The 27,920-nt window shown below is 41.3% G+C and overlaps 1 protein-coding gene across 1 annotated transcript; it reads left to right on the forward strand.

The window, feature by feature from the left end:
- On the forward strand, positions 1-27,920 carry MTCH1 (mitochondrial carrier 1). Its single transcript, XM_066623734.1, has 12 exons — positions 1-266; positions 3,464-3,548; positions 5,859-5,965; positions 7,244-7,321; positions 8,134-8,191; positions 8,977-9,028; positions 10,965-11,024; positions 16,406-16,499; positions 20,875-20,922; positions 23,186-23,253; positions 23,665-23,740; positions 26,643-27,920. The coding sequence occupies exons 1-12, from the start codon at positions 33-35 to the stop codon at positions 26,706-26,708; spliced, it is 1,026 nt and encodes a 341-aa protein (XP_066479831.1). The 5' UTR covers positions 1-32; the 3' UTR covers positions 26,709-27,920.

Raw genomic sequence — 27,920 nt, forward strand, 5'->3', positions numbered from 1 at the left:
CCCTCGTGGTGACGTCACGCGCTGACCCGGCCATGCCGGCGCTGTGGATGGGGCGGGGGGCGGCGCCCGGAAGGGTCCTTCCCTGCTGCATCCTGGAAAGAGAGAGGATGGCGGCGGCCGCTGCGCACCGTGGGGCGCCTCCCCCCGCCGAGGGAGCGGGCGCGGGGCTAGGCCCGGCGGAGGGCACGGACACCCTGTTCGTGGCGCTGAGCGCCGGCTTCACTGCCCTCAGCCACCCGCTGGTCTTCGTGAAGCTGCTCGTGCAGGTGCGGCTGGGGGCAGGCGGGCGCCCGCCCTGTCGCTGCCGCCCCCGCTGCCCGGGCAGGAGGGGGGGCTGGGCGGCAGCCGGCTGAGACGCCCCTCCCCCCTCGGTCTGCGGCTGCGGTGGCAACAGCTGGTCGCCTGGCAGACAGCAGGCTGCAGCCCTGTCCTGGGAACAGGCCCTCTTACTCCTGAGTAGGCATGACCAGGAGTGTGCCCTCAGGCCTGGAAGGCAGTGGTGCAGATGCAGAAGTCCCTGCTGCAGAGTGCCGGGGGGGGGGTGCTTGAGAGAACGCGACTGTGGAACTCCTTGCCACATGATGTGGTGAGAGCGTTTGCTTTAGATGCCTTTAAAATGGGATTGGGCAGATTTCTGGAGGAAAAGCCCATCATGGGTTGAGTATCTGCAACCTCATCAGAACAGCCCCACTGGATCAGACCATAGGCCCATCTAGTTCAGCTTCCTGTATCTCACAGTGGCCCACCAAATGCACCAAGGAGCACACCAGATAACAAGAGACCTGCAACCTGGCGCCCTCCCTTGCATCTGGCATTCTGACATAGCCCATTTCTAAAATCAGGAGGTTGCACATACACATCATGGCTTGTAACCCATAATGGATTTTTCCTCCAGAAACTTGTCCAATCCCCTTTTAAAGGCATCTAGGCCAGATGCCATCACCACACCCTGCAGCAAGGAGCTCCACAGACTGACCACATGCTGAGTAAAGAAATATTTTTTTTGTCTGTCCCAACCCTCCCAACGATCAATCTTAGTGTATGTCCCCAGGTTATGGTGTCATGTGAGAGTGTAAAGAGCATCTCTCTATCCACTTTATCCTTCCCATGCATAATTTTGTATGTCTCAATCATGTCCCCCTCAGGCGTCTCTTTTCTAGGCTGGAGAGGCCCAAACACTGTAGCCTTTCCTCATAAGGAAGGTGCCCCAGCCCAGTAATCATCAGTCACTCTCTTTTGCACCTTTTCCATTTCCACTATGTCCTTTTTGAGATGTGGCAACCAGAACTGGACACACTACTCCAGGTGTGACCTTACCATAGGTTTGTACAACAGCATTATAATATTAGTTGTTTTGTTCTCAATACCTTTTCTAATGACCCCAAGCATAGAATTGGCCTTCTTTACTGCTGCTGCACATTGGGTCGACATTTTCATTGAGCTGTCCACCACCACCCCAAGATCTCTCTCCTCATCTGTCACAGACAGCTCAGAACCCATTAGCCTATATGTGAAGTTTTGAAATTTTAGAAGTAGTCTGTGAAACTTCTTGCCAGAGGATGTGGTGATGGAAACTGCACTGGATGCTTTTAAAAGGAGATTGGATAGATTTCTGGAGGAAAAGCTCATTACAGGCTACAAGCTCTGATGGGTGTGTGCTACCTCCTGGTTCTGGAAGTGGGCTACTTCAGAATGCCAGGTGCAGGGGACAACACCAGGATGCAGGTTTCTTGTCTTGGGTGCTGCCTGAGACATCTGGTGGGCCACTGTGAGGTATAGGAAGCTGAACTAGATGAACCTTTGTCCTGATCTGGTGGGGCTCTTCTTATGTTCTTAGCTGCTTCTTCTAACCCCCACACACCCACCCACCCACGGTAGTCGGAGGAAGAGATTAACATGATTTCCAGCCAGGCTCTGCTCCTCCAAAAGGTTGCCTGCCTGCATGGGAATCCTGTTTTGCTTTTTTTTCTCCCCCCACACCTGCAACTGTCAGTGGTGGAAGGAAAGAGATGCTTGTGTGGGGCATAAAGAGTGCCTCTTCCTCTTTCATATTATAGCGGGACAGTGTGGGGGGGGGCACTCAAGGAATGACACATTCAGGGACTACTGGGCCTTCAACCCCTGCACACCCTTCTGGCACAATCATGTGCTAGTTTATTCCGAAGTAAGTTCCACTGTGTTCAGTTGGGTTTATTCCCAGGTAAGCAGACAGAGGATTGTGACCTTAAAAGTTTTGGCCCTGTGCAGTCAGAAGGAATTATTGTGTGTATTCTTATTGCACTGTGAAATGGTACTAATTGTGATACTCTCTAATCTGCATTTATAAGATTTCTTTATCAGTAGCAATTGCCACTAATATGCATTGGTATACTGCCCTGAACATGGGGCTTCCACATACTCAATCACAATAATTTTGTGATTAGCCCTGCCACCCCTCTGCTACCATTGACTGGGGACCTCTTCCCTAGGGCATCTTGGGGGACAGTGGGTGCACGAGTCTCTTTCCTGCTGGAGCTGTCCCCATTAGGGCTCCACTTTCAGCTTTGAGGCATGGAGGCCAGTGACTTAATAAAGATCTTTTGCCTTCCTTGCAATGTCCTTTCTAATATCTGAACAGGCATTGTAAAAATGTATTGGCTTTCAAAGATTGCTGCTTTTAATGGCAGTTGGAGTACTTGTTCACAACTACATATGTCTGGGAAAATGGCACTGGCTACCAATGAGCTAATCTATTTGCAAGTAATGTCCCAGGCAGCCACTTGAAATGGTAGTTGAGTGCATCTATACATGCAGTGTAATGTAATATATGTGTGTGTGCATAAGTGTAAACATCCAAAGAACACAAATGTAATTTGTGAGCACAGTTTAACCATATTGTCTGAGTTCGACAAGGTGACTGGAGGTGAACTTGACCTCAGTGAGTTGTCTGAGTGGGTCCCTGTGTTTTGATAAGGAAAATCTGGAGAAAGTAATAGAGAGACTGCTCAAATGATTGGAGGAAACTGAGTAGACAAAAGCCATACAAGTATGAGCAAATGGGGATTCAACTCCTACACATCCTGTGGACAGGATTGGCTGAAGTTATTTGACTGCCTGAGGCAGTGCAGTGCCACCATGCTACCACTGTCCTCCCAAACTTGCATACCCCCTTACTTGGTCAGTTCCTCCACACAAGCTTTAAGCAGGAAATACAGAGCACTCTGGGAGCAGTGCACTCCACATTTTCTACTTTGTGTAAAGAGGCTGTGCAGAGGAAGGGACAGGTAAGAAAGCCACTTCTGTCCTCGGTAAACTGGAGAGAAGTGGTGGGCATATGTTTTCCCCTCTCATCTCTCACCAGCATGAATGGCATTGTTTGCTTCATGGGTGGGCCAGCGACACCTACAGATATGAGTAAAGATTTTTAACTTGTGGAGGAAGCTTTTAAAGAGCAGATGTCACCTAATTGGTATTTGTTTCAAAGGTTGGGCATGAACCTCTGCCTCCAGTTGTTGGAAGAAACTTGTTGGGGAGAAAAGTACTCTACCTACCTGGCTTCTTTACATATGGTAAGTATGTTCTAAAACACCCAAGTCAAGTTTGCCCATAGATCAATAATGATAATAGACCAATGTGTTGCTGATATGATCCAAGTAACAAAAAACTGGCAATTTAACAAATGCCATTTCTCTGTAGAATATTGTCTTTTATGGAAATATAGACGGTATATTAGATAATATATAACTTCTCTTTCAGTTGTTAAACAGTCACTGTTGCTAGAGTAAGAGACAAGCATGTGTGTGATTGAGCTAAATTTTTAAAGTATCAAACATGCAAAATGCATGCGAGATACTCAGCCATCTGTCATAAACACATTATGCTCCAAATAAGCAATGTGATTTAAATACAGTTAAGATCAACCATCTTTACACCAAGATTAGGTAACATTAACTTTTAAATTATAAATAAAAATAACAAACAGGAACCGGTTCCTAGAAAATGTCTCTGTGCTCTCCACCCTTCCTTAGCTGAACTTAATTCTGTCAAATTTTAGCAAACCATTTCTTCAGTTTTGAAAGTTCTGGATCTTGCCCGTATTGTCAGTAATATTTTAACAGTAGATAGCAGGTTCCGTGTTAACGCTTGATGTTCTTCCCATAGGTTCCTTTCCAAGTATTCCAGCAGTAATGTCAGAGGACTAAATGGGCAGCCTAGTTTAAGACTACTAGTACACGTGAGAGTTAAAATTTAGGGAAGTGAAGATGAGTGAGAGCAACCAGTTCCTCCTAATTGGATGTTTTCTGCAGCTTGCTTAAGAATACTTTGTTGATGTCTTACTTTTGGCATCTTGTAGGTAGTCACTATTATCCTTGTCCAATTTGTAGTACCAGTGATTTTGTAATAATGATTTTAATGTAGTCTGTAGAAGAATATGCAGAGCTCATTGGCTTTTGAAAAATGTTTGCATGTTGCAAGAAGCACAAGAGATCTTATGAAAATGATGCTGTAAAAGGAATCTGTTGCATCCTGATTGACACAGCTGTTTTATAGACATTAGTTTAGATTCATTGAGATTGTGCCCCTTCATTTTAACAGATACTAAGGGCCAAACTATGCCCTTAGTGGGCCAAGTTGGCCATTTTAAGAAAGTCCTGCTCTTTGAAAGACTTTGGATAAGTGGCTGAACAGCGGCTGAGGCTTTGGTTCATTATCTTCCGTCATGACCCTTATGTAATTTGCCAAGAGAAATATATACTGTATTACAGAACCTTTTTTATATATAACCATTAACAATCTCTTTTGCTCAAGACAGAATACATCTTAAGAGTCAGATGCTTGTGTGACAGCTTGACTCTGAGGGGGGATGGAATTCTGGAAGAGAATCTGCTGTGTTGTATGGTTGCTCCCTTGTTGATCTGTGAAATTGTACTTTACTGTCACTGTCACTTTAGAATCTGGGTCCTTCCATTAATGCATTTTCTTTGTGTTCATGCTGTAATAAACGGTTGAGTGAAGGGCTAGATAATATGGATGTTAACTGATGTTGTTTATATGTTCTACTTATTTTGGTTTATCAGGAGTCCTTACCCTTGCTGCTGTATGGTACAATTTTCTCTTAGCAGCATTTAGCTACTCGTATACTTGGAATAAAGTGTATAAAATTGCTTTTCAGCAAGCTAAGAATTGAAAAATGAGGAATAACATTTTATAACTGAAGCAGATTGTTTACGAGAACCTACAGCGTTAATATGACTCTAGTGTAATTTATAATATGGAGCAGCAGTCTCCAAACTCAAGACTGCCATGCACCAGAAAAGCTTTCCCTGTTCTGAGTGGCACTTACCATTCCACCATGCTGCTGCTTATTTTTCTACCCTATCTGTACAGAGAGGCACTCTGGGCAGTAATGTCTATTGCCCATCGCCCCAGCAGGCATTGTGCCCAGATTTCCAGGCAGGCGCAAGTGCCCAGAGCATCTCTCTGTGCAGATCAAGTGGCAGAATGGTAAGTGCTGTTCATTATGGGGAGGGCTTTCTTCAAACACCAGATCTGGCCCATGGGCCATAGTTTGGAGAGCCCCGATATAGAGTGTTTACTGTCTTTTCTGTCTGATACTCATAATAATTTAGACTTTCTGTTATTCTCTGGAGCCTTCTCTGGAAATTAATCTTTGAACTGTGACTTAACCCTATAGAATTCAGGGTAATGCTTCAAGGCAGACAGACTACTGTTGAAAGATTGGTTGAAAATGCCATGGTATCTGCAGACCACCTAATGCTTAGAGATCTGTATTGTTTCAGGTAGCTATTTAGTCACTTGAAAGTTGGAGTGCCTGAAGACTGGTGATGCTATTACATCCCCCATCTTTTATTCTCTAGCCCGACACATTGTGGAAGTGGATGGCAAAAAGGGCCTTTTTCGAGGCCTCACTCCTCGAATTCTCTCTTGTACTGTATCCACTGTAACCCGAGGACGAGTCAAGAAGGTGAGGTAAAAATTGGCCCTTTCACCCTGTGTACTGAAGACTAGTTATGAGTTTATCCAAGCTGTTAAATTTTTTTAACCAAATTAGCATTGCATGTTTACTGAAGTTTTAACTGTCTTCTCTGCTAACATATATCCATCACCACTAGGAATCAGGCAAGATTGATGTTCACAAATAGCAGCCATGCTAGTGAAGTAGACATCCTCATTCTATCAAACAGACTGCAAATCCTTTAACAGACCTCGAGGTGCTGAGCTCCCATAACAGCAGTCATAGCTGGCCTCGCAGAACATTGAACCTCTCTAAGCATGTCTTTGACTTTTTCCAGTGCTGTGAATGATTTCCTGAATGCACAGTGTTGTCGAAACACCAATGGCCCTCCGGGACCATATTTTAAATTAATTGATTATTAAGTCACCATCATACTGCTTGAAGAATGTCTGAATGTCTTTAAATTCACTGAAATAATGAGGTGCTGATCTTCTCTTAGTGACCTTTTATTTTCTGTGAAAGTCAGTTAGTTTGACACTTCTTGGGCTGTTCAGTCTTTGACAGTGGGTCTGTTGATTTCACATTCCCTAATTTTCAGTGACGGCTCCTCATTAAGGATGGAAGGAGTGCTACTCTGTCTGCTGCCAAGAGGAGTTGGCTGCCTTCCACTGCATCCTCTCCTGCTGTGCGCGGGAAAGCTCCAAAAGGAAGGCTGCTTAGCATGGCTTGATTTTGCTGTACGGTTAGACAGAATGTGTAGGCTCCCATCTCCCTTCTTTGCCTTGTTTGGAAGGTGAGGGAGGGAAGAGATTGGGGTGCACTTTCTCACGCTTGCTGCTGTAGACACAGGGTGATGAACAGCAGGCACATATGGAGTTCCTGGAGTTTTCAGAATGTATTCAGATTTCTTTCCATTTCTGGGAGACGGAAGATGTGCATGCTTTCTTTCACCTCCATCACTCCCCCCCCCCCCCAGCACCATTATGGGAAGAGGGGAAGAAGTGAAGGTGGTAAGGTGATGTGACCTGCACTCACATTCCTTCTCCGTTTTGAACACTTGAAGCTGCCTTATACTGATGGTCCTTTTAGCTCAGTACTGTTTGCACAGACTGGCAGTGGCTGTCCAGAGCTTTGAGCTGGGGTCTCTCCCAGCCGTATTTCTTTTTTGATGGGGGTGCCATTGGTAGCAGAACATTGGTGGTACATAAAGTACTGCTGTTAACCTTAGAAAGCTGTCTGGAAGGAAACTTGTTGAATTTCTGTGTGTTTTCTTTTTTTGTGCCCTAGGCTTTTCCTTTGGAGGATCTGGAGCATGTTTCAAATAAAGACGATATGAAAACATCCCTCATGAAAGCAGCAAAAGAGGTTGAAGCCACTGAATAGTGTTTTTCTTAGTCTTTTATCCAATTCCTAAAAAGTGTAACTCCATGTAGTAGCATTTTAATGACTAATCATAGGATGTTTAGCATGGAAGTTGGTCTTTTTCCCTCTTCTGAGACTAAACATAGTTTGCAAAACTCCTTTGGGCTAATATGGAAAACCTATATGAGTGGTATGACATTCACAGAAATGAGTGTTTGTCACTAATAGACCACTTGAAGAGTAAAGATTCATACTACTAAGACACTTTTTTCTATGCTGCTTTTTGTTTTATACACTTGAGACTGCCAAACATGGAGTTAATATGTTTAACAGTCTTAATTTCTTCGATAATCTTTGGCTTTTGGCATCCAAGAAGTTGAGCGGAAGAAATGCCATAATTTTAAGAGTATCTAAGAACTGAAAATTATTCTCTAACAATAATATAGACAAAACATCTTCAAAAAACATAAGACAAGAAAGCTTGGAAAGGTGTGTTTCCTTAACTCAGCTTTATATCTCTTCAGCCATTGCGCATTGGAGGCGAAGTTTCCATGTTCCCAAAGCTTCTAATTATAGTTTAGTTTCACAGTCTTGCTTATCTGGAACACTGGACGGAGACTGTGTATTGAACAAGGAGTGACTTAAGATAACAAAACAGTGGGAGTTGTTTCATTCTATGTAGTTCTGTCATTCTGAAAATATTTCAAGTGGTCTATTTTCCTACCTAAGCTACTGATTGAGGACACTAGCTACAGTCAGGTTATGTCCATTTAGCTGGCGGCAATTCACATCGTGCTCTGTTTATGTTTTATCAGACATACCATGAGATGGTGGTGCAGTGTGTGTCCCGAATTATGTCTCATCCACTTCACGGTGAGTTGAGTGATCAGCTCTTGTTCAGCCTGTTTCTCTGCTTGACTGTCAACCTTGTAGGTCAGGAAACAGGTTTTTATTTAACTCCTTGAAGGCAATTATGTCTTATAAGACTGGGAAAGATAACCAAGTCTGAACTTGAGTCAATTTGCTGCAGTACTTAAGAGACTAAGGGCACAATCCTAACCCCTTATGTCAGTTCTGGAAAGCACTGACATAAGGGCAATGCAGCTCTGAGGTAAGGGAACAAACATTTCCTTACTTTGAGGAGGTCTCTCTGAGTGACACCCAACTGCAGGATGCAGCACATGCCCATTGACACCGCTATGCCAGTGCTGGAAAGCACTGGCATAAGGGGTTAGGATTGCATCCTAAGTTGCAAATCAGGACTTCCCTGGTTCCAGTCTCACCTTCGCTATGAACTCAGCTGGCGATCTTATGCAAGTCACTTTTCCTCAGCCCCAGCTGCAGTATGAAGATAAAAGTACTTGCTGCAAGAACCTCATCAAGGTTTGTTGTAAAGACTTTATAAAGATAATACACGTGACATGCTTTGAACATACAAAAGGTTTTTGAGGTTCTTTCCTGCTTCAGAATACTGTTGTGTCTCTTTTGATGTTAAATAGGATAGGAAGAAATACAGTAGTATTGCAGATGATTGTTGTGAATGGGCAGCTCTGTCCTTGTATATGTTTGGCTCAGCATAGAAATGTGATAGATGGTCAATTACCATCTGTCACAGCTGTGGTCAATTGCCTCTCTCTTTTTCTCTCCCCACCCCACAGTAATTTCCATGCGCTGTATGGTCCAGTTTATAGGACATGAAGTTAAATACAGGTGAGATCTTGGCATTTAAGAGTTGGATGTTAGTTCAGTAGCAAGATCAGTACGGGGGGGACAGGACACGGATCCTGGAGTGGGCCTCCATGTGCCTTATAAGGCATTAGAAAGTCACTTCCAGTTTTGACTAAAAGTTGGCCTCTGTGTGCATGGCCTCTGTGGGGCTCAAAATACCCTTCGGAGGCAAGGGGCGTCCAGCTCCCCTCACCCTCAGAGGATAGAGGTGGGGCATACCTGGGTGTCTGCAGTTTGAGTTAACTGGAAGGACTTCTGAAACGGAACCCCATGGATACCGGGGCATGCCTGTATTCCTCACTCATCATGAACAGAGGACCTTTGGCATCTGCATTGACACAGTTCCAAGTCCTTCCCTGTGTGCCTTTTCTGCTACATATCGATTTGTCCCTGTGTGGTTCTGCCTTCCCCATTTCCTGACAGAATGAACCATCAACAGCAGTGCAGTGTTGTGAATCGTGATGTTGCATCTGTGAAGAAATTCCATCTTGTACTACTCGGTTGACCAACTGCAAACTTACAGAGCCTCATGCAGATCTAAAGCAGGTGGAGATCAGTAAAAACCAAGGATTGCTGACGCTAGGTACAATTTTACCCACAGGGTGAGGGGACTTGTACATGCCCCTCATTTGCAACCTTAAGTACCAAATGCCAAGACGTGCAAGTGACATGGGGCAATGCACAAGTGGCATGGGCCAGTGCAGAAGTGGTGATGCTGCTTCAGATCCCACTTCATGCACCCACTTCCCTAAAGATCATGAAAGAAAAGGCACAGAAAGAAGATTGTTTAGTGCACATCCTGCCTACTAATTGAACTGTGTCAATGCAGATGCCATAGCTCCTCTGTTAATGTTGAGTGAGAAATACAGGAATGCCGCGGTATCCATGGGGGTTCCATTATGAAAATCCCTGCAGTTAACTGAAATTGCAGATACCTGGATATGCCCTGCCCCCGCCCTCCGAGGGTGAGGGAAGCTGAATGCCCCTTGCCTCTGAAGGGTGTTTTGAGCCCTGCAGAGGCCATGCGCATCTTCGGGCCTCAGAATGACTGAGATTTGGAACACCTCTGGTGCACCTTGCATCATAGGGCTACCCTTGAAGAGTGTCTGGATATTACAGCTGGTTCAAATTGTAGTAGCCAGGCTCAACTAGGAATGTCTGCCCAGATCCTAATGTACAAGTGCTGAAAGAGTAGCTCAGGCTCTCAGTTTGCTACTGTGTCCAAGATGTTGCAACCTTTAAGATCCTAAATGACTTGGTTTCAGGGGTTCTGGAGGGCTACCTGCTGCCACATGAACAGGTGGCAGTTGGAGAAAGGGCTTTTTTGGTGGTGGCCCCTAGAGTTTGGAACTTTCACCCAAGATGTGTTCACCTGGCCTTGTTGCCTTGTTGCCAGATTGCTGTCTTTTTGGCATCTGGTCAAGTCTATCCTGATACTTTGTAATACTGTATAGTTTTAATTCCTTTTGCCTTGGTTCTTACAGATAGTGGCTGTTTAACTACTCTGTGTGTGTGATTTTTATTATAGTGGTGGTTTTATATTAATTTTTGATAAGGTGGAATAGAAATGTAAGAATGCCAGATGCAGGGGAGGGCACCAGGATGCAGGTTCTTGTTATCTGGTGTGCTCCCTGGGGCATTTGGTGGGCCGCTGTGAGATCCAGGAAGCTGGACTAGATGGGCCTATGGCCTGATCCAGTGGGGCTGTTCTTATGTTCTTAAATTTTTAAAATTAATTGACTAAATCTGTTCTGTGTAATGGGATTGTAGCACTGTTAACTGTTATGCTGAATTCGCAGTTAATTTCCCAGGAAATGTTGATGTTTCATCTTTCCCATGCTAAAGCATACCATTAACAACTTCAGTAATCTGAAAGGAATCCTCCCCTGAGCCTAACTGTTTTCTTTTCTCAATGTAGTGGTGTATTTAGCTCCATTGGGACAATTTTAAAAGAAGAAGGTTTCTTGGGATTTTTCAGGTACGCGAGTCTATTTAAATTCCTAGCAAATTTCATTTTATGTGAACCTGCTCTTTTGCTTTTTGTGATCAAGCATCACATATTCCAGAAAGTCTTAATCAATTGGTATCCAAAACAAACATCTGCTAGCAGAAAAGGAGGTTATTTCCCTTTCTGTAGTTCAACTTGGCAGTTAAGTTGACAGCTTGTTTATCTGATAGCACACCAGATGGACTTTTGTCCAATTGGACCCTTCTCTGGAATTCCAAAATTTTACGGGGGGGGGGGGGGCGACAGGGGACCTTGACTGTCTGCAGTTCATCATAGTTGACCACTTTGTATGCCACCCTCCTCTCAAAAAGATAATGCATAATGGTATGTCATTGGTTGTCCCTCAATCCTGGAACTCCTCTGCCCATAAAGTCAGAGCCTGGGACAGTTTCTGGAAGGAGTGCAAGTCTTCTTTAACAACAAGAATTACTTAAACTGGTTCAGTCAAAACAGTAATAAGTAAGATATGCTAATCTCCTTATCTGTGATTTCTTTTAAATTGATATGAAGGTAGCTAAAATTCATCTGTGCAGTCACTGTTAAATGGTCCGTGGGATGACTTCCTTTTTAGTTCATTGGATTGGAGGATGGGCAGGTCTGTACTAAATTAAAGGTGGGAGCAAAATTCAAGTTTTCTGGTCATTTTTGACTTTCATCCTAGTTTGATTTAAGCATTGCTGAATTATCAGTGATGATCACATTTTAAATACCTGCATAATGTTCTTCTCGTTCCTTTTCGTAATGTGATAGAAGTCTCAAAATATGACAGGGCGTGAACTAGCCTGTGTTTGCCTTTTATGGAGAGAATGGAATGTCTAGAAACTGGATTTGGAGGAATATTGAAGTCACATAGGAGGGAAATGAGTTTCTTCATGTTAGTTTCGAAGACTGTGAACTTCCCGTAGTCCAGAGCTCGAAACCATTCATCTATTGTGATGTTATTTAGCAATAATATTTAACAAATAATGTATTTTCTCCATTACATATGGACTGCATACTTCAGTTGACTTGGTTTGGGGATTATTGCACAAAGTCTTTTATGGAAATGATCCAGCTCTCAGCTGAAAAGTGGACCATGAGTCCTGGGACTGTCATTATGAAACAAGGAGCAAGAGAGCACCTTAACTTTATATGCAGAGGATATGTTGGCATCTTAGGCATATATAGAAATTGCAGCTAGTTGAAAGCTAGAGGAGACATAGAAACATGATTTGGTAAATGTGGGCTTCTAGATGCTTTACTTGCTTATATAATTTTTCATTTTGTTTGTAATGTGGCTGAATATAGGCACGTGTTTCAAGAAGAATTTTTGGGTGGCTGTACCCTGCAGTCAGTGGTGGTATATTACAGTTCTTCTCACTTCGTGAGCCAGTTCTATAGCAACTGGTCCTGCCCAGTGCACACTGTGTGTGAGTTGCTGCTTGATGAATGATTGCCTGTATTAATTTTGTGTTGAATTAAATTAGCCCCTCTAATATCGACCAGTACAGCTTCTGGCATACCACGTAGAAGTTCTGCATTCTCAATGCATACTAATACTTGGTCTAGATTTCCTTTTTCCCGTGTGAAAGTACAACAGAGCTTTATGTGCAAGCGAGTACCTCATATCATTCCTTTTCCAGGGTTGCCACTTTCTGGAAAGTTAGGGAAATGGAAATTGATCAGGGAAAGTCAGGGAAATTGTGATAAAAATATAGTCAAGCAGTGGATTTTTGAGCTGCTGCTGCAAGAGCATGATCTGTTCTTGTGGCAACTGGAATAGAAAAGTAGCGGAATACAAGTAAAACTTAATGATGTCCTTTCCCAGCTCTATCTTTTTCTCAGCTCCACCCCAGCAACCAGCCTAATGTGTTTGCTGAGCTCTGTCTGCATGATTTCCAAGGTCTATTGTAGCATTTGCCAAGCAAGGCTAGTTTAAATGTTTAGCAATATACAAACCTTAAACATCTAACTGTTTTCATCCCTACATGCTAGTACTGCATTTAACTTACGTAAAAAGATAAGCATGTTTTTGGGTCATACATGAGTATGGAATAGATGTTTTGTCTCCTGCTAAACCCAGCACAGAGTTGCAAGTGCGTTTTGCTGCTGTTGGATTTCACAGACAACTAGCACTTTCTACTCTGCACCATGCAAAGTAAATTTTGCAAATATGATTTCTTGTTCCTGCTGGAGTTTAGAATACCAGCTCTCTCACCTTCTTTCCTGACTTCTCCCATGCATAAAGGTTGCAAATGAGGGTTCTCTGCTTCTCTAGATTGCAGAAACTCCATCTCTGCCTCCTTTCTTGCTGCTGATCTACTCACAATGTTTTCTGGAACCAGAAAGTGAAAATGAAACTTTCCCAGCTTTGGAAAGTTCCTACTTGCCAGAAAACAAATCTGCTAACATCTTGGTGTTGGGCAGGTGGTTCTGTGTATGGCTATATCTGAAACCACATTTTGAAGATGGCTTCCAAGAGGACACTTTTTAACATGCAGTGGCTGGATTTCAAACTTCATCCTGACTTTGTTCCATGGCTATCACCAGTAACTGGAGACAAATGCAGAGGTGCTACAAAACTTGAACTAAGTAATATGGGAATTAGAGCTGTGGAGTCTCATGCGCAAGGACCATTACATCAGAAGAACCTGAAAATTAAATCAAGTCAACAGTCCATCGCAATATGTTTAGGTTCAAAGCCAAGTACAAGTTCAGATAGTAAAACCAGAGAGGATGAAGAGACAGCCCCTGTGAAAACTGGAAAACATGATCAGAGTGACGAAAATGGCAAAGAATTACCCACCACACAAACTAGTATGGCTGCCTATGTAATCAAGGACTATGTTAGGACAGCAGAGTGCCTGTGGGCTTTGCAACTGGTGATGAAGAAGATGTCATTTAATTCTTGTAACAACATCAGTGAGTTATTCAAGTGAATGTTCTCAGATAGCCAGATAGCTCATCTTGGAAAAACAAAAGCAATATATGTTGCTTTTGGTTTGGCACTATATTTCTCTGATCTTTTTACTGAATCAGTTGAAACAATGCTAAACATTTGTTATCTGTTTTGATGAAGCTTTGAATAAGGTGGTTCAAAAGGGACAGATGGATTTAGTGGTTCTTTTTTGAGATGTTTACTGTCATAAAGTTTCCACACGGTATCTAACCAGTGTTTTTCTTCAAATTGCTACTGCTGAAGACCTTCTTCAGAAGTTTCAATAAGGCATGTCTTTATCAGTTGCGAAATTATTACAAGTATCTATGGATGGGCCAAATGTAAATCACCTTTTCCTGAGAAAACTAAAAGAAATTAAAACCAACCTTGATTTTTAATTTAAGAAATTAAAACTAACTTTTTCCTTGGAAAGGAAAAGAATTGATTGACTTTGGAACTTGTAACCTTCGTGTTGTACATGGGTCTTACAGTGAAATGGGATCTCAGTTCAGTTCAACATGCATTATGTGTTCAAAAATTCCCCAGCTAGGAGGGCATCATACACTGCTATGACTGGAAGCACGCTATTTGCTTTGAAGTTTTGCTCCACTAGGTGGTTGGAGAATGTTAACTGCCTTGATAGAACTATGACTGTTTTTGACAACATCAAGAAGTATGTGGTTGAAGCAAAACTCCCCCTGCACTTTGTATAAAAGCCTGCACTTTGTATAAAAGCTGCAATGCAAGATCCACTCATGAAGTGCAAAATGGCTTTCATGAAAATGATTGCTAGAGATTATGAGCCATTTCTACCAAGGTTTCAAAACCAAAAACCATTGGCACCTTTTTTGTATGAAGAACTTTGTAAGCTAATCAAGAAGCTAACGAGTCGTTGCATAAAATTGAAAATGCTACAAAACGTGTCTTCTGGTTCCCAATTGTTAACAGTTGACATGAAATTGTCTGAGAACTTGCTTGACAGAAGCAAGGTTGACATTGGCTTTGCAGCAAAGAGAAACTAGTGAACGTCAAGTGGCCGACTTCTGCCTAGGGTGTCGAAACGTGGTAGTAGCTGTTGTTGAAAAGTTGTTTGAGAGAAGTCCTCTGAAGTTCAAGATGGTGCATCGCCTATCAGCATTAGATCCTACTATCATTTTGTACAAGCCAAATCTTGGAATCACCAGAATAGCGGCTGTTCTTAAAGCTCTACGTGCAGCAAATCAGATCAATGATACAGTAGCGGAAAAATCAAAGCAACAACACACTACTTTAACCACAGCTGCCCACAATGAGCTCAAGGCTCAATTTCAAGCATATGTTGCAAAACAGAATGATGGATACATTTTACAGTGGTATTTTGATGTCCAACAAAAGTTTCTCAGGCCTGTGGGCTGTTGTCAAAATGTGCCCTGTCTCATGTTAATGCTTCTGTTGAAAGTGGCTTTTCAGTTAATAAGTCAATGTTAATTGAGAACTTGCATGAAGAAACTGTTGTCTGTCAACGTCAATCAAGACTGTCTGCTTGAACTGTGGAGGACTTGAATCTGTTGTAATTGATAGGAATCTGTTGCAGTCAGTCAGGCATGCTCATGCACGCTACGCAGAGCACTTGGAGGCTAAACACCATAAGCAACAAGAAGAAATTCAGAAGAAAGAAGAAACTTGAGGGACAAAGTAAACATCTTGAAAATGTTAAAAAAAAGACTGAGAGAAGAGGCCAAAATAGAAGAGGAAACAATTGATGGGAAACTAAAAGAGTTACAAAATAAAAAGAGAACTATAGAAGTGATAGTTTTATATCTTAAATATTTATTCTTTAAAAACAGATCATTTGTATTCTAATTTCTAACTTGATTATTACTGCAATTTCAAAACTTTTAGTTTCATAATGTGGCTTCCGAGAATCCATTTTAGATAGAACATTTGTATAATTTTTAGTGTACCTTTAAAACAATAACAAAAATGTTATGTCATTTGTTAGCATTCAGAGTTTAGTTGAATTGAAGTTTGTATCTTGGTGTAATTTCTGGTACAATTGCAAAACAGATGTTGCTGCAGTTAATGTTGAAAGAAGCTGATATTAAATCTTGCTTTGACAAATACTTTTGCAGTTGAGACTTGTGTAGTTGTAGAATAGAACATTTCATTAAGCCTTGCATTAATGCAACACAGCCTATTCATTTTTTAATTTGTGGTTTTATTTGAATGGTGGTCAGGGAAATTGACAATTGTTGGTCAGGGAAAGTCAGGGAAATGAAAAATAAAATTTTAGTGACAACTCTTGTTTTCTAAGGAGTTGGCCACATTTTCATCTAGCAGTTCTAACCAGCATTTTGTATCCTTGGTGTGTTCTGTATTTGCAGAGTACAAAGTTCATTTGTTTGCACATAAAGCCTTGAATGCTCTCGTAACATCTTTATTCTTGCTTTTCCAGGGGATTACTACCTCACATCCTAGGTGATGTTATCTTTCTATGGTGTTGCAACCTTCTGTCACACTTTATTAATACCTACATCGTGGATGACAATGTGAGTAGTGACTCCTTGGAACTGACTGGGTTGCTGGTTGGGTCATTTATACTGTGCTTTTTTTTTTACTGAGATGTCAAAAGGACAGTGTGGGTTTGAAGAGATGAGCAAGTGAGTATGTAGTTAATTGTTGAACTGAACTGAAAAGTAGTAGCTTTGGACAGTTGGTGTGATGGAAGAAATAGATATACACTTAACAACTGTATCACCTGAGTTGAGTCTTGATATTGATTTGAACTACTTGAGAAGAGCACATCTTTTAAGCAGATGGTGAATGTAACCAGAACAAATAGTCAACTTTTTTATTTTGTCTTTTTTGACCTGACTGGATTTAAACTTCAGGCTCTTGGCCCCCTCACCAAATAAAATTTTTTCATTTGGTTCTAGCTGTTTCTACTCTGTACATGTGACTTCTCTTAAGTTCCATTGCTTCCTTATGTTCACATTCTCTCTATTTGTGGCTTGCTAATTCTGTCTAAGGTTATATCATAAGAAACATAAGAACAGCCCCACTGGATCAGGCCATAGGCCCATCTAGTCCAGCTTCCTGGATCTCACAGCAGCCCACCAAATGCCCCAGGGAGCACACCAGATAACAAGAGACCTGCATCCCGGTGCCCTCCCTTGCACCTGGCATTCTGACATAGCCCATCTCTAAAATCAGGAGGTTGCACATACACATCATGGCTTGTAACCCATAATAGATTTTTCCTCCAGAAACTTGTCCAGTCCCCTTTTAAAGTCATCCAGGCCAGATGCCGTCACCACATCATGCAGCAAGGAGTTCCACAGACTGACCACACGCTGAGTAAAGAAATGTTTTCTTTTGTCTGTCCTAACCCTCCCAACACTCAATTTTAGTGGATGTCCCCTGGTTCTGGTGTTATGTGAGAGTGTAAAGAGCATCTCTCTATCCACTTTATCCTTCCCATGCATAATTTTGTATGTCTCAATCATGTCCCCCTCAGGCATCCCTTTTCTAGGCTGAAGAGGCCCAAATGTAGCCTTTCCTTATAAGGAAGGTGCCCCAGCCCAGTAATCATCTTAGTCACTCTCTTTTGCACCTTTTCCATTTCCACTATGTCCTTTTTGAGATGTGGCAACCAGAATTGGACACAATACTCCAGGTGTGGCCTTACCATCGATTTGTACAACAGCATTATAATATTAGCGGTTTTGTTCTCAATACCTTTTCTAATGATCCCAAGCATAGCATTGGTCTTCTTTACTGCTGCCGAACATTGGGTCAACACTTTCTTTCTTTTCTTTTTTTTATTTACTTTAAGACATGGGTACAGGAAAAATCACAAACATATAAGTACAGGGTAATACACAAGGGAAAAAACACCAGGAAATCGCAGAACTGTAGCCGATACTATTATGTTTCCCTACATATCATCCTTGAATAACTTATTGTTTATCCAACCACTCATACAATGGTTTCCACAATTTCTGTATTCTCTGTATTTCGCCATCTCCCAATCTTTCCGTCAACACATCTATTTCGACAATCTCATATAATTTCTCAATCCACATCTCTACAGTGGGAGCATCAGGGTTCTTCCACAATCTAGCATAGACCAATCTCGCTGCAATAATTGCATACAACAAAATATGTCTAAGATCATTATTATAACTTTCTGGAAAAATGCTCAAGAGAAACAATTCTGGTTGGAAATGTATTTCACAATTAAAAATAATTTGAATAGTTCTATGTATTTTTTCCCAAAATTCTTTGGCCTTAGGGCAAAGCCACCACATATGATAAAAAAAACCTTTCACCTCTACATTTCCAACATTTATCGCATGTGCCGGGATACATTTTTGCTAATCTATCTGGAGACAGGTACCATCTATATTCTTTCATTGTTACTACCTTAATTATCTTCATATTTCTCTTCCAAAGCTGGTCCCAATTATTCATTGTTATATTATGTCCAATATTTTTTGCCCATATAATCATTACCTCTTTTACCGATTCGTCTTCCATTTCCATACTCAACAAATATTGATACATCCTTCTGATATAATTTTGCTCATTTGACAAAAATATTTTATCAAATTCCGTCTCCTCTGGGTAGATTCCTTCTTTTTTATCTTTCAACCATCTTGTTTTAATCTGTAACTCCGTCAACCAATCCAGTTCAATCCCTTTCTCCCACAATACCTCTTTTGAGTACATACCTGCTTTCTCATCTAATAATTCATCATATCTCCTATTCTGTGAACCTCCCAACCACATTGGTCTAGTATCAATTTCTAATGGTTTCACCCATCTTGGAATCTTCTCATAAACTTTATATCTGATTTGTTCCCAGACAAACAACAATGTTCTTCTTATCAGATGTTGTTTGAAATAACTATGATATTTGGCTTTATCATAAATCAAAAAGGCATGTGGACCAACCTGCAAATCGTGTAGTTCTAAATTTAACTCTCTAGATTTTTCAGCTTCTGCCCAATCCTTTATCCAATTTAATGCCGCCGCATAGTAATAAATTTCCCAAATTGGCATTCCGAAACTAGCTCGTTCTTTAACATCGTGTAACATCTTGTAATAATTTCATCTTTATTCTAGCTTTTTTCCTTGCCAAATGAAATTAGCCATCATTTTATTCAAATCTTGAAAGAAAGCCTTTTTTAATAAAATTGGGATTGTCTGAAATAAGAATAATATTCTTGGCAGCACATTTGACTTAACTGTTGCTATTCTACCCACCAATGATAAATTTAATCCATTCCATCTTATTAGGTCTTTCTTAATCTCCATCATTAACTTTAGATAATTATTTTCCATCAACTCACTACATTTATCAGATACAGTAATTCCCAAATATTTAACTTTCCTTGTGATATTAATACCCAATTCCTGTAGTTGCTGTTTCTCTTGTTTTCTCATATTTTTCACTAATATTTTCGTTTTATCATAATTTATCTTCAATCCTGCCATTTCACTGTATTCTGTCAGATTCTCTATCAAATATTTTAAAGACTGGTTTGGATTCTCCAAGATAAAAGTAAGATCATCTGCATAAGCTTGAAGTTTAAATTCTTCATTTTGGACCTTCACTCCCACAATTCTTTCATCTCTTCTTACTATATTATTTAATATTTCCAGAGTTAAAATAAACAATAATGGCGATAAAGGACATCCTTGTCTTGTTCCCTGCTGGATTTCTATCATTTTTGTTATGTCGCCATTTATCTTTATTCTTGCAGTCTGTTTGGAATATATCTTCTCTATAACCCTTATAAACTTTGGCCCAAAGTTCATCTGATACATTTGTTGAATCATAAAGTTCCAATTTACTCTATCAAATGCTTTATGCGCATCTACAAAAATTAATCCTAATTTTTTCTCTGAGTGTGCCTCAAAATATTCTATTATATTAATAATAACTCTCACATTATCTTTTAAGTGTCGTTTTGGCAAGAAGCCCGTTTGATCTTGGTGTATTATTTGCAGCAGAACTCTCTTTAATCTTCCAGCCAATATTGATGCAAAAACCTTGTAGTCTGTATTCAAAAGAGAAATTGGCCTGTAATTTCTAATTTCTTTCTTTTCTGTGCCTTGTTTATGTATTAACGTAATTAAAGCTTCTTTCCATGAGTCTGGAATATTTCCCGTTTCCCATATATCATTAACCAGATTCTTAAATGGTAATTGTATCGTCTCTTCAAATAATTTGAAGTGGGTCAACACTTTCATTGAGCTGTCTACCACCACCCCAAGATCTCTCTCCTGATCTGTCACAGATAGCTCAGAACCCATTAGCCTATATGTGAAGTTTTGATTTTTTGCCCCAATGTGCATGACTTTACACTGACTTACATTGAAACGCATCTGCCATTTTGCTGCCCATTCTGCCAGTTTGGAAAGATCCTTCTGGAACTCCTCACAATTGCTTCTGGTCTTCACCACTCGGAAACGTTTGGTGTCGTCCCAAACTTAGCCACCTCACTGCTCAACCCTGTCTCCATATCAAAACACTCCAACCCAGTTCCCAAATCTGTCAGTACTACTCATGAAGTCTGTTTCCTCTTGGGCAAGGGATCAAATATTAAGCCAGGTGGAGTGTGACTGAAGTTATTTCCATGGAAGGACAGACTGTGTATAGTTATGTAATGACTCTGGTCTTGACCTCCTTCCTGGTGGAATTGTAATTGCAATGGCTTCATTTTAGTTGGTTCCTCTTGCTGAACTAAAGCTATGTTGCTACTTGCTGGCTTGAATATGGGTCAGGCTATAACCATAGCTAGTGCTCTGATAGTGCCTTTTCTTCACTAGTAGTATTGGTTACCTCGTGATCTTTCTATATTCACTGAATGTGTGTAGTGGCCTTGGCATAATACACTTCTGATTTTTTTCTTTCAGTTCAGTCAGGCCTCTGTGATCCGGAGCTACACAAAGTTCGTGATGGGGGTATGTAAGCAATAGCTCCTGAAATTGCTAATTGAGCCAGGTGTGCGCTTGTTCTCTGTGAGTGCTATATGCTTCACTATTCTAGGTATATCCATATTTTTGTAAAGAGCACGAGTGAGAGAGCTTCAGAAAGTTGCAGTTGTTGCCTTTAATACCATGATTTAATGCAGGGGTCTCCAAACCCCGGCCCGGGGGCCAGATGCAGCCTGCAGCCAGCCTCTTTCTGGCCCACAGCCAACCTCTTGTCTCCTGAAAGCCTCTGGCCCACTCAGCTGAACATGACCAGAACTGTGCTCTGATTGTGTCTGGAGGGTGTTCTGAGGGCCAGAGAGGTTGAATGAATGAGCCCATTCATTCATTTATTCACTCATCTAAGTTCCATCTCTTATTTATTTAAATTTTATATTTAAATTTTTTTTCCGGCCTCCACACCATGCCAGATATTTGATGTGGCCCTCTGGCCCAAAAGTTTGGAGACCCCTGATTTAATGCAATAATTGCCCATCACTTTTGGTAGGTGCACCACAAGTTCAGTCCAAAGAATGAAATAGCTTTGCCTGCTATTCTGTGACCTATTTCCCTGCTCAGTAATGCAGCACCAGAGATGTAGGCAAGGATACAAACCTGTACAATGCACAGTCTAACTTGGATGAAGCATGCCACTGGCTCAGGTGTGCATACTGTAAATTAACCACTTGTGCCTTTAACAGACCTGGATCCTGAAAGGGGGAAAATTGCAACTTTAAAAACAAAAATCTGGCTTGCCTAGAAGGAGTTTATGTTAGGTAACTAACCAGAGGACAAACATCAACTCTTAAAGCAGAGTCCTATGGACCCAAAACTTAGTGGCCACCGACCATGTTTCTGAAACTTTGCTGCTCAAGCCAAGTTTTCCTTAAGTTTGAGAAAGTGTTGTATTGTCAACCCAAAATTGAATAAACTCCACAGTCATGTGCAACAACTGGGTGGGGAACCAGCTTATCTGGTTTATCATTTATGTATGTGATTGTGGGTCTCTCTTAAGATATATCGCTGATACTCACCTGTAAGTCAACCCCCCAGATAAGTCGAGGGCAGGTTTTGAGCAAACAATCATGGAATTTTCTATGACCCTCAGATAAGTTGAGGGTTAAACTTAGGGGGTGTCTGACTACAGTTTTGTCTGATTTTACCCGAGGCCAGATCCTGAAAAATAACCTACCACTAATTGTTACCTAAGAACAATTGGGCAAGGGATCAAATTGTCTCTAATTTATTAAAAATTAGTAGTCTCTAATTTATTAAAAACATAGTAAAATATCATAAGATACATTTTTATTCTTTTTTAAATTCTGGTCTTCACCACCTTTTTGTAAACACTATCAGAGTAAGTGCACTGTAAACTACATACCAGTAAAACAGTGGTTCCCAACCTGGTATTCACGTACTCCCAGGGACACTCAACAGGACCTTTAGGGATACTTGAAAAAGAATGGCAGAAAAAGGCAGGCTGTGCTTCAGAATGCCTTACAAGGCAGGAATGCCTTGCAAGAACCATCAAGGCAGGAAGGGAGGTAGCTAGTTGGCTGTGAAATAGCTAGTTGTTGGTCATCAGTTCATCTGTGAACCAGTGATTGAAAATCAGCACAATAAAAAAGCTGAAACATAATATGGAAAGTAATCAATCACCCAGAATTTCTCAGCACACTTCTGGTGCAAAACAGTGCAAAGGCAGAGTCTTCTGTTCCTCAAACAGATAAAAAGAGAAAACACTGTGATGAATACATGAAGTCTGGGTTTTCATAGAGAGGAGATGAGGGCTTGTATTATTACAAACATTTTGCTAATATGAAGGGTACAGTTTATGGAGATAGGCTGCCAAGGGATCCACAGCTGAGAAAGGAAACTGTTCAGAGTTGAAAGGCTCTGCGCCTCTGACCTCTGCGCCTCTGATTGAGATAAGGCGAAGTGAGAATTGGAGCTTGATTTCTTGGCAAAAATTTCAGGTGAGTAACTTGTAATAGAAATGAGGGGCTCTACTGTCAAGTGGTTTACACCACTTAACTGCAGCCTTTTCTTGCAGTTGTGGTTCATATCTGGGGCTTTTTAGGATGCTTTCCCGTAGAACTGACAGTCAACCTGCTTCCTGTGAAAAGGATTCTCTCTTTCTGATCACTCAAAGTGGTCCTTTCTGCTTTTCTTGTCTTAAAGACTTCCTGATTGCTTTTAATTTCTTTTTGTGGCTCAGAAGGGGATGTTTCAGTCAGATGTTTCTTCGTTTCAGATTGCTGTCAGTATGCTCACCTATCCTTTTCTCCTCGTGGGAGATCTTATGATCGTGAACAACTGTGGGTATGTGACTTCTGCTTTCATCCCCAGTACTATCCTGTCTCTGAAATGGAAATATTTCTTGACTAGTTTTGTATACTGAAGATCTTAGCTGTTAAGTATATAAACAAGACATGAAAAAAATGGTCCTCTGTAATAAGGAAGGAAGAAGGGTTTTCAAGCTGTAACACTTATAAGGTATCTGTGGTTCCTAGAATTCAAATGAGTTGGTACACTTATTTACTGCCACTTTGCTGGAAAACCTAATCAACCTTATTATTTTAAGAATAATTGAATAAATAAGAGCATCTGTTTTCAGATACCTGCACTTCTCCCTACACTTATCCATAGTACAGCAGTTGCCTTTTTTGTTTCTGCCCCCCTCAGTCTTACATTCTCTATATGTTCTGGTATGTGTTCTCTTTGCTTGTGCAGGTTACGGGCGGGCCTCCTTCCATATGCCCCTGTGTTTTCTTCTTGGATACAGTGCTGGAGACACCTCAGTGCTCAGGTGAGCAGCAGCCGTTTTTACACAGAGGAAGGATTAGCCAGAGATGGTAAAATCCAGTGTCCTAGCACAATTTCTCCCTTACTGATGTTACCTGTTAGCCTGCTACTCTTTGTGTCCTGAGAGGGAACAAATGAATCCTAGCTGCAGCCAAATCTCTCTTAGCTGCCCCATATGCTTAGAACTGCCTCCTGGAACACCTACAAGGTGCTTTCTCGCTCATTTGATTTCTTCAGATTCCTTCTTAAAACCCATGAAGTTTTTGGCTCTTATACCCTAGTCCTCTCTCCCTGCTGAAATTTAGCTTAAGTATGTGCAGATGAAGCAACTGAATACGCTTTCCCTGCCTCCTTTTCTCCTTCTGTCTCCCTTGTGCCATTATCTAAATTGTAACCCACTTGGGACTCGGTATAAAGCAGTATGCACATTGATTGCTCTGGATAACTGCTGATGCCTCATGTGTAGCTGAATGTGCAAATGTCATCTTTTGCACCACAGCTGTCATGTTATTGATTTATTGTAATCTTAAAATTTACTTCTGACCCCAGCATTCTTAAGGATGGCCTTTCTAATGAAGGGTACTTACTCCTAGTAGCATCAGTAGCATATTTGTCACTCCAGTATATTATGTGGAGTTTTTAAATATATATTTCAAATGGGAGATCCCAGTTTGGGGGGGGGGGTAATGATCTATGAATTTGCTTTCTCTGATAGTCTATCATGGTTGTGGTTAAGCAGCAGGGGTTGTTTGTTTAAATTCCTACACCTGTCAAATCAACTAACTTTTCCAACATTCTAATCCTTATTTGAACCTTTACCCAAATATCTCTGACAAAACTTTTGTCTTTGTGTGGTGATTCTGGTACTGCCCTGCTACTGTTCTCCATACTGTCAGTTTCATTTGCTCTCTGTGCATGGTAAGAAGTACAGGAATGAGCGTAGGCATTACCCTTTGGGTTTTTTAAAAGCCTTTTCCAGATTGGGACTGGCTATGTGGAATGCTTGCTGTGCTCATATCCTACTCAGTCTTTGTCTCTGGCCCCTGCCATGTAGAACGTGTGCATAATCCCCTTCCCCATGTCCTTGCGACTGTGCAGAGCCCTCGACTAGTGTTGCTCAGCCTCAGTATCCTAGAATTGCATGCGCCCAGCCTCAGGTTCCCCATTTTTGACTTTTGTAGTTTGAATGTAACAGTTATATTCAGTACAAAATAAAAAAAACTAGGATATAAAAAAATAATCATAAGCAATAGCACTGTCATTACAAATGTTAAAATAAAATACAGTTTATCATTCTTGCTAAATAACAGTTTAATACCCAGTTTTAACCTTGGAATAGGTAATTCTTGTAATGGAAGATACTGATTTCCTATTACACATGGGGCTGCTCAGACTTCAGCCAACGAATTTGAAAAATATCCCCTTGCTTCATCTATAGCCTGCTCCCAACTAACACTGGAAACAGTGCAGGCTGTGTGGCCCTGCTGCACCAGTGCTAGTTAGGGCTGGGCTGTCTGCCCAGTGTCTCAACTTAACAATTTATTGTTTGGACTAGTATTAATAAAAATGCAATCTTTCAGTGTAGTCTCAGTTATAGACATTTTATTGGACGTAATTAGCATTAAATTTTTCCTCAGCAAATCTATTTTATTACATATCTCCAGGCCCTTTCCCACATTCATACAGCAAGAATCCACATCTATTCTCTCCCTAAACTGATTTTGGCATCTAGTGCATCTACATGTGGAACATATACTTTACTAACAGAGAGATAATAGGCACTATTCTTGCCTGCTGAAGCAAGCAGAAATGCCCATTCCTGAGGAAGTGATGAATTCTGTAACCAGCAGAGTTCCACTGAATGTTGGTATACACGCCATGCAACAGTCACTTTGCAAAATGATAAAACCTACTGAGCTATGTGTTTTGTTGCTTTGTTTTTGTGACTGTTATATAGTTAGTGTGGAAATTGAAGTTCATCACTACAGGGCAGTGGGCATTTTGTGTTCCTTTCCCTTGGTTTTGTTGCTGCATTTATCAGAGAACATGAGGCAAATGTAGGAGTATGTGGTTTTAATTGCAACACCTTCTGTGGATTTTGCAGTCTTAGCAGATCTGTTCTTCAAACACAGTGAAAGCTCAGAGTTGATTTTGTGACCAGTACAAATAGGGTAATATTATACAAGGCAATGCATGTCTCTTCAAGGAAGGTTCTCGTGTAATACCTTAATCTAACTGTAAAGTTCCTGATTTGTGCTGAAGTAGCATTTATGCAAAATCTTCAGAAGGCATTACTAAGTATGAAATGAAATGCAGTGCATTGTGTCTGATTACTAGTCACTGTAACTGGGGGATGAAGATGAATTACTTAGTTTAATGCCTGCAATGAAAACCAGTTGGAACGTTTTGTTGATGCTTAAGAGAAACTGAATTTTTTAAAGTCTTTAAACATCCCCCAACAGATATTGTATTGGTTTCTTTCTTGGCCTTGGGAGGCTTTCATTTCATGTGACAAATTCTATGGAGAAGTACTCCAGCGACGGAAATGTGAAACTGACAGTTTGGAGTAGTTGCCACAAATGTACATGCTTGTTTCACGTGAACGCCTTAATTGTATCTCAGAAGTTATAGTCGGCATCTTTGCCTTTCATGTTTTTTTTTCCTCTGGTAGACTTCATAATACAATCGCATTACACAGTTTTGTCCATCAACCCGCTGCAAGCTGCATGAAAATGTTCTCCTTGTTCTGTCATCTGAGTCTTGCTGTTGCACCATCTCTCAGCTGAGCCTGGGGCCTCACTAGCCCATGCAGTCATTGCAGCACTTAGTCCTAGTCACAGTTGGGAGCCTACTTTCAGTGTAGATGTCTGAAACTATCCCCATAACCATCTCCTTTCTCTTCCTAGGGGCAGCTTTTCAGAGGCTCCAGCTTGCTCTTCCGCAGAGCACCCACTACCCTAACGCTCTATTGATCCCATTCTCTGGAAGAAAGAGGCACACCTTAGACCCGTGTAGAAGATATCCTAAAAGTTTGCTTTGACATTTGGATTTCATGGCCCTGCTTCATCCTACAGAACAGGCAGGGCGAATTCCTAAGACTGGCATGTATAAATCTGAGCCTTGGTTTACCATAATGTCTCCAGGCAGCCTGTCTTCCACTGCGTGGATTTTAAGTGAAATGTTGGACTCATTTACTAAGTTATTGAACTGGAGTTTAGAACAGCCTACATTCCTGAGCACTTGAAGGGAATATTGAGCACTAATGGGGGGAGTGTTTCCTAGGGAATGTAAGTGGAAATACCTTAAGGTTGCAGTCCTGTCCACACTTACCTGGGAATTAGCCCCTTTGACTAAAATGGGACTTACTTCTGAGTAGACGTTCATAAGTTGGGGCTCTAAGACTGAGCTGAGTGTTGCTCAGTAGTGTGATGAGAAAGCCAGAATGGGAATAGCGTTGCGTGCTCCCCATTCTGGCAGCTTTGCAGTGGAATGGTAAATGGAAGGGAAGATGGATTCTAAAGCTCACTAGCTCTTTGTGCAGTCATGGTGTTGGAGGCAGCCTCTTAGCAGGTTGTCACCAGGTTTGACTATAAGGCAGGCTTTGCTTCCATCTAGTGATGCTGTAAATAGAAAGGCTTTCCTCACCTCACTCACCATGGTGCTTTTTGTGTTGTGTGCATGTTACATATCAATTCCAAATGCACTTGTGTTCACTTCAGCGGAGCCTAGAAGTACTTTCTGAGTCGCGAACAAGTGCATTAATTTTGTAACATTAGCATACAGTGAAGTGTGAGATGTCTACCTTGTGATTTCTTCCACTGTGTCTTTGGAAGGTCCTAGGAAGAACCTGGCCTCAGCATCTGGGAGCCGCCTGAATTCCTCAAAGGAACAGGGGCCATTTGTCTTCTCAATTTGGTGTACTAAATCTCTTGCTTCTGGATGACACTATCTGAGCAGATAAGCTTGCCTTGATTCCCTTATCTATATGGCATAAACACTGTCAAGTATTGAAACAAAATGTGCTGTGAAGGTTCTTGTAGTAGCTGGACTGACAACTGCCTCCTTGACTTTGTCATCACTTTGATGCAGTCTTTCTGTTAAGAATAAACGCATGGTCTGTTTTTTGTAACTGACTTGATTCTAAGCTAGTTAACCTCATTTTGAAATAAAATGGTGAAAAATGA

This window comes from Tiliqua scincoides, chromosome 4, assembly GCF_035046505.1.
Source record: "Tiliqua scincoides isolate rTilSci1 chromosome 4, rTilSci1.hap2, whole genome shotgun sequence".
NCBI lineage: Eukaryota > Metazoa > Chordata > Lepidosauria > Squamata > Scincidae > Tiliqua > Tiliqua scincoides.

Excerpts from the sequence above, each read along its gene's own strand:
- MTCH1 (XM_066623734.1), top strand. The coding sequence starts at position 33 with ATGCCGGCGCTGTGGATGGGGCGGGGGGCGGCGCCCGGAAGGGTCCTT. Across the intron at positions 7,322-8,133 it reads TCATGAAAGCAGCAAAAGAG|ACATACCATGAGATGGTGGT; the intron begins GTTGAAGCCACT and ends ATGTTTTATCAG. Across the intron at positions 11,025-16,405 it reads GGTTTCTTGGGATTTTTCAG|GGGATTACTACCTCACATCC; the intron begins GTACGCGAGTCT and ends TTGCTTTTCCAG.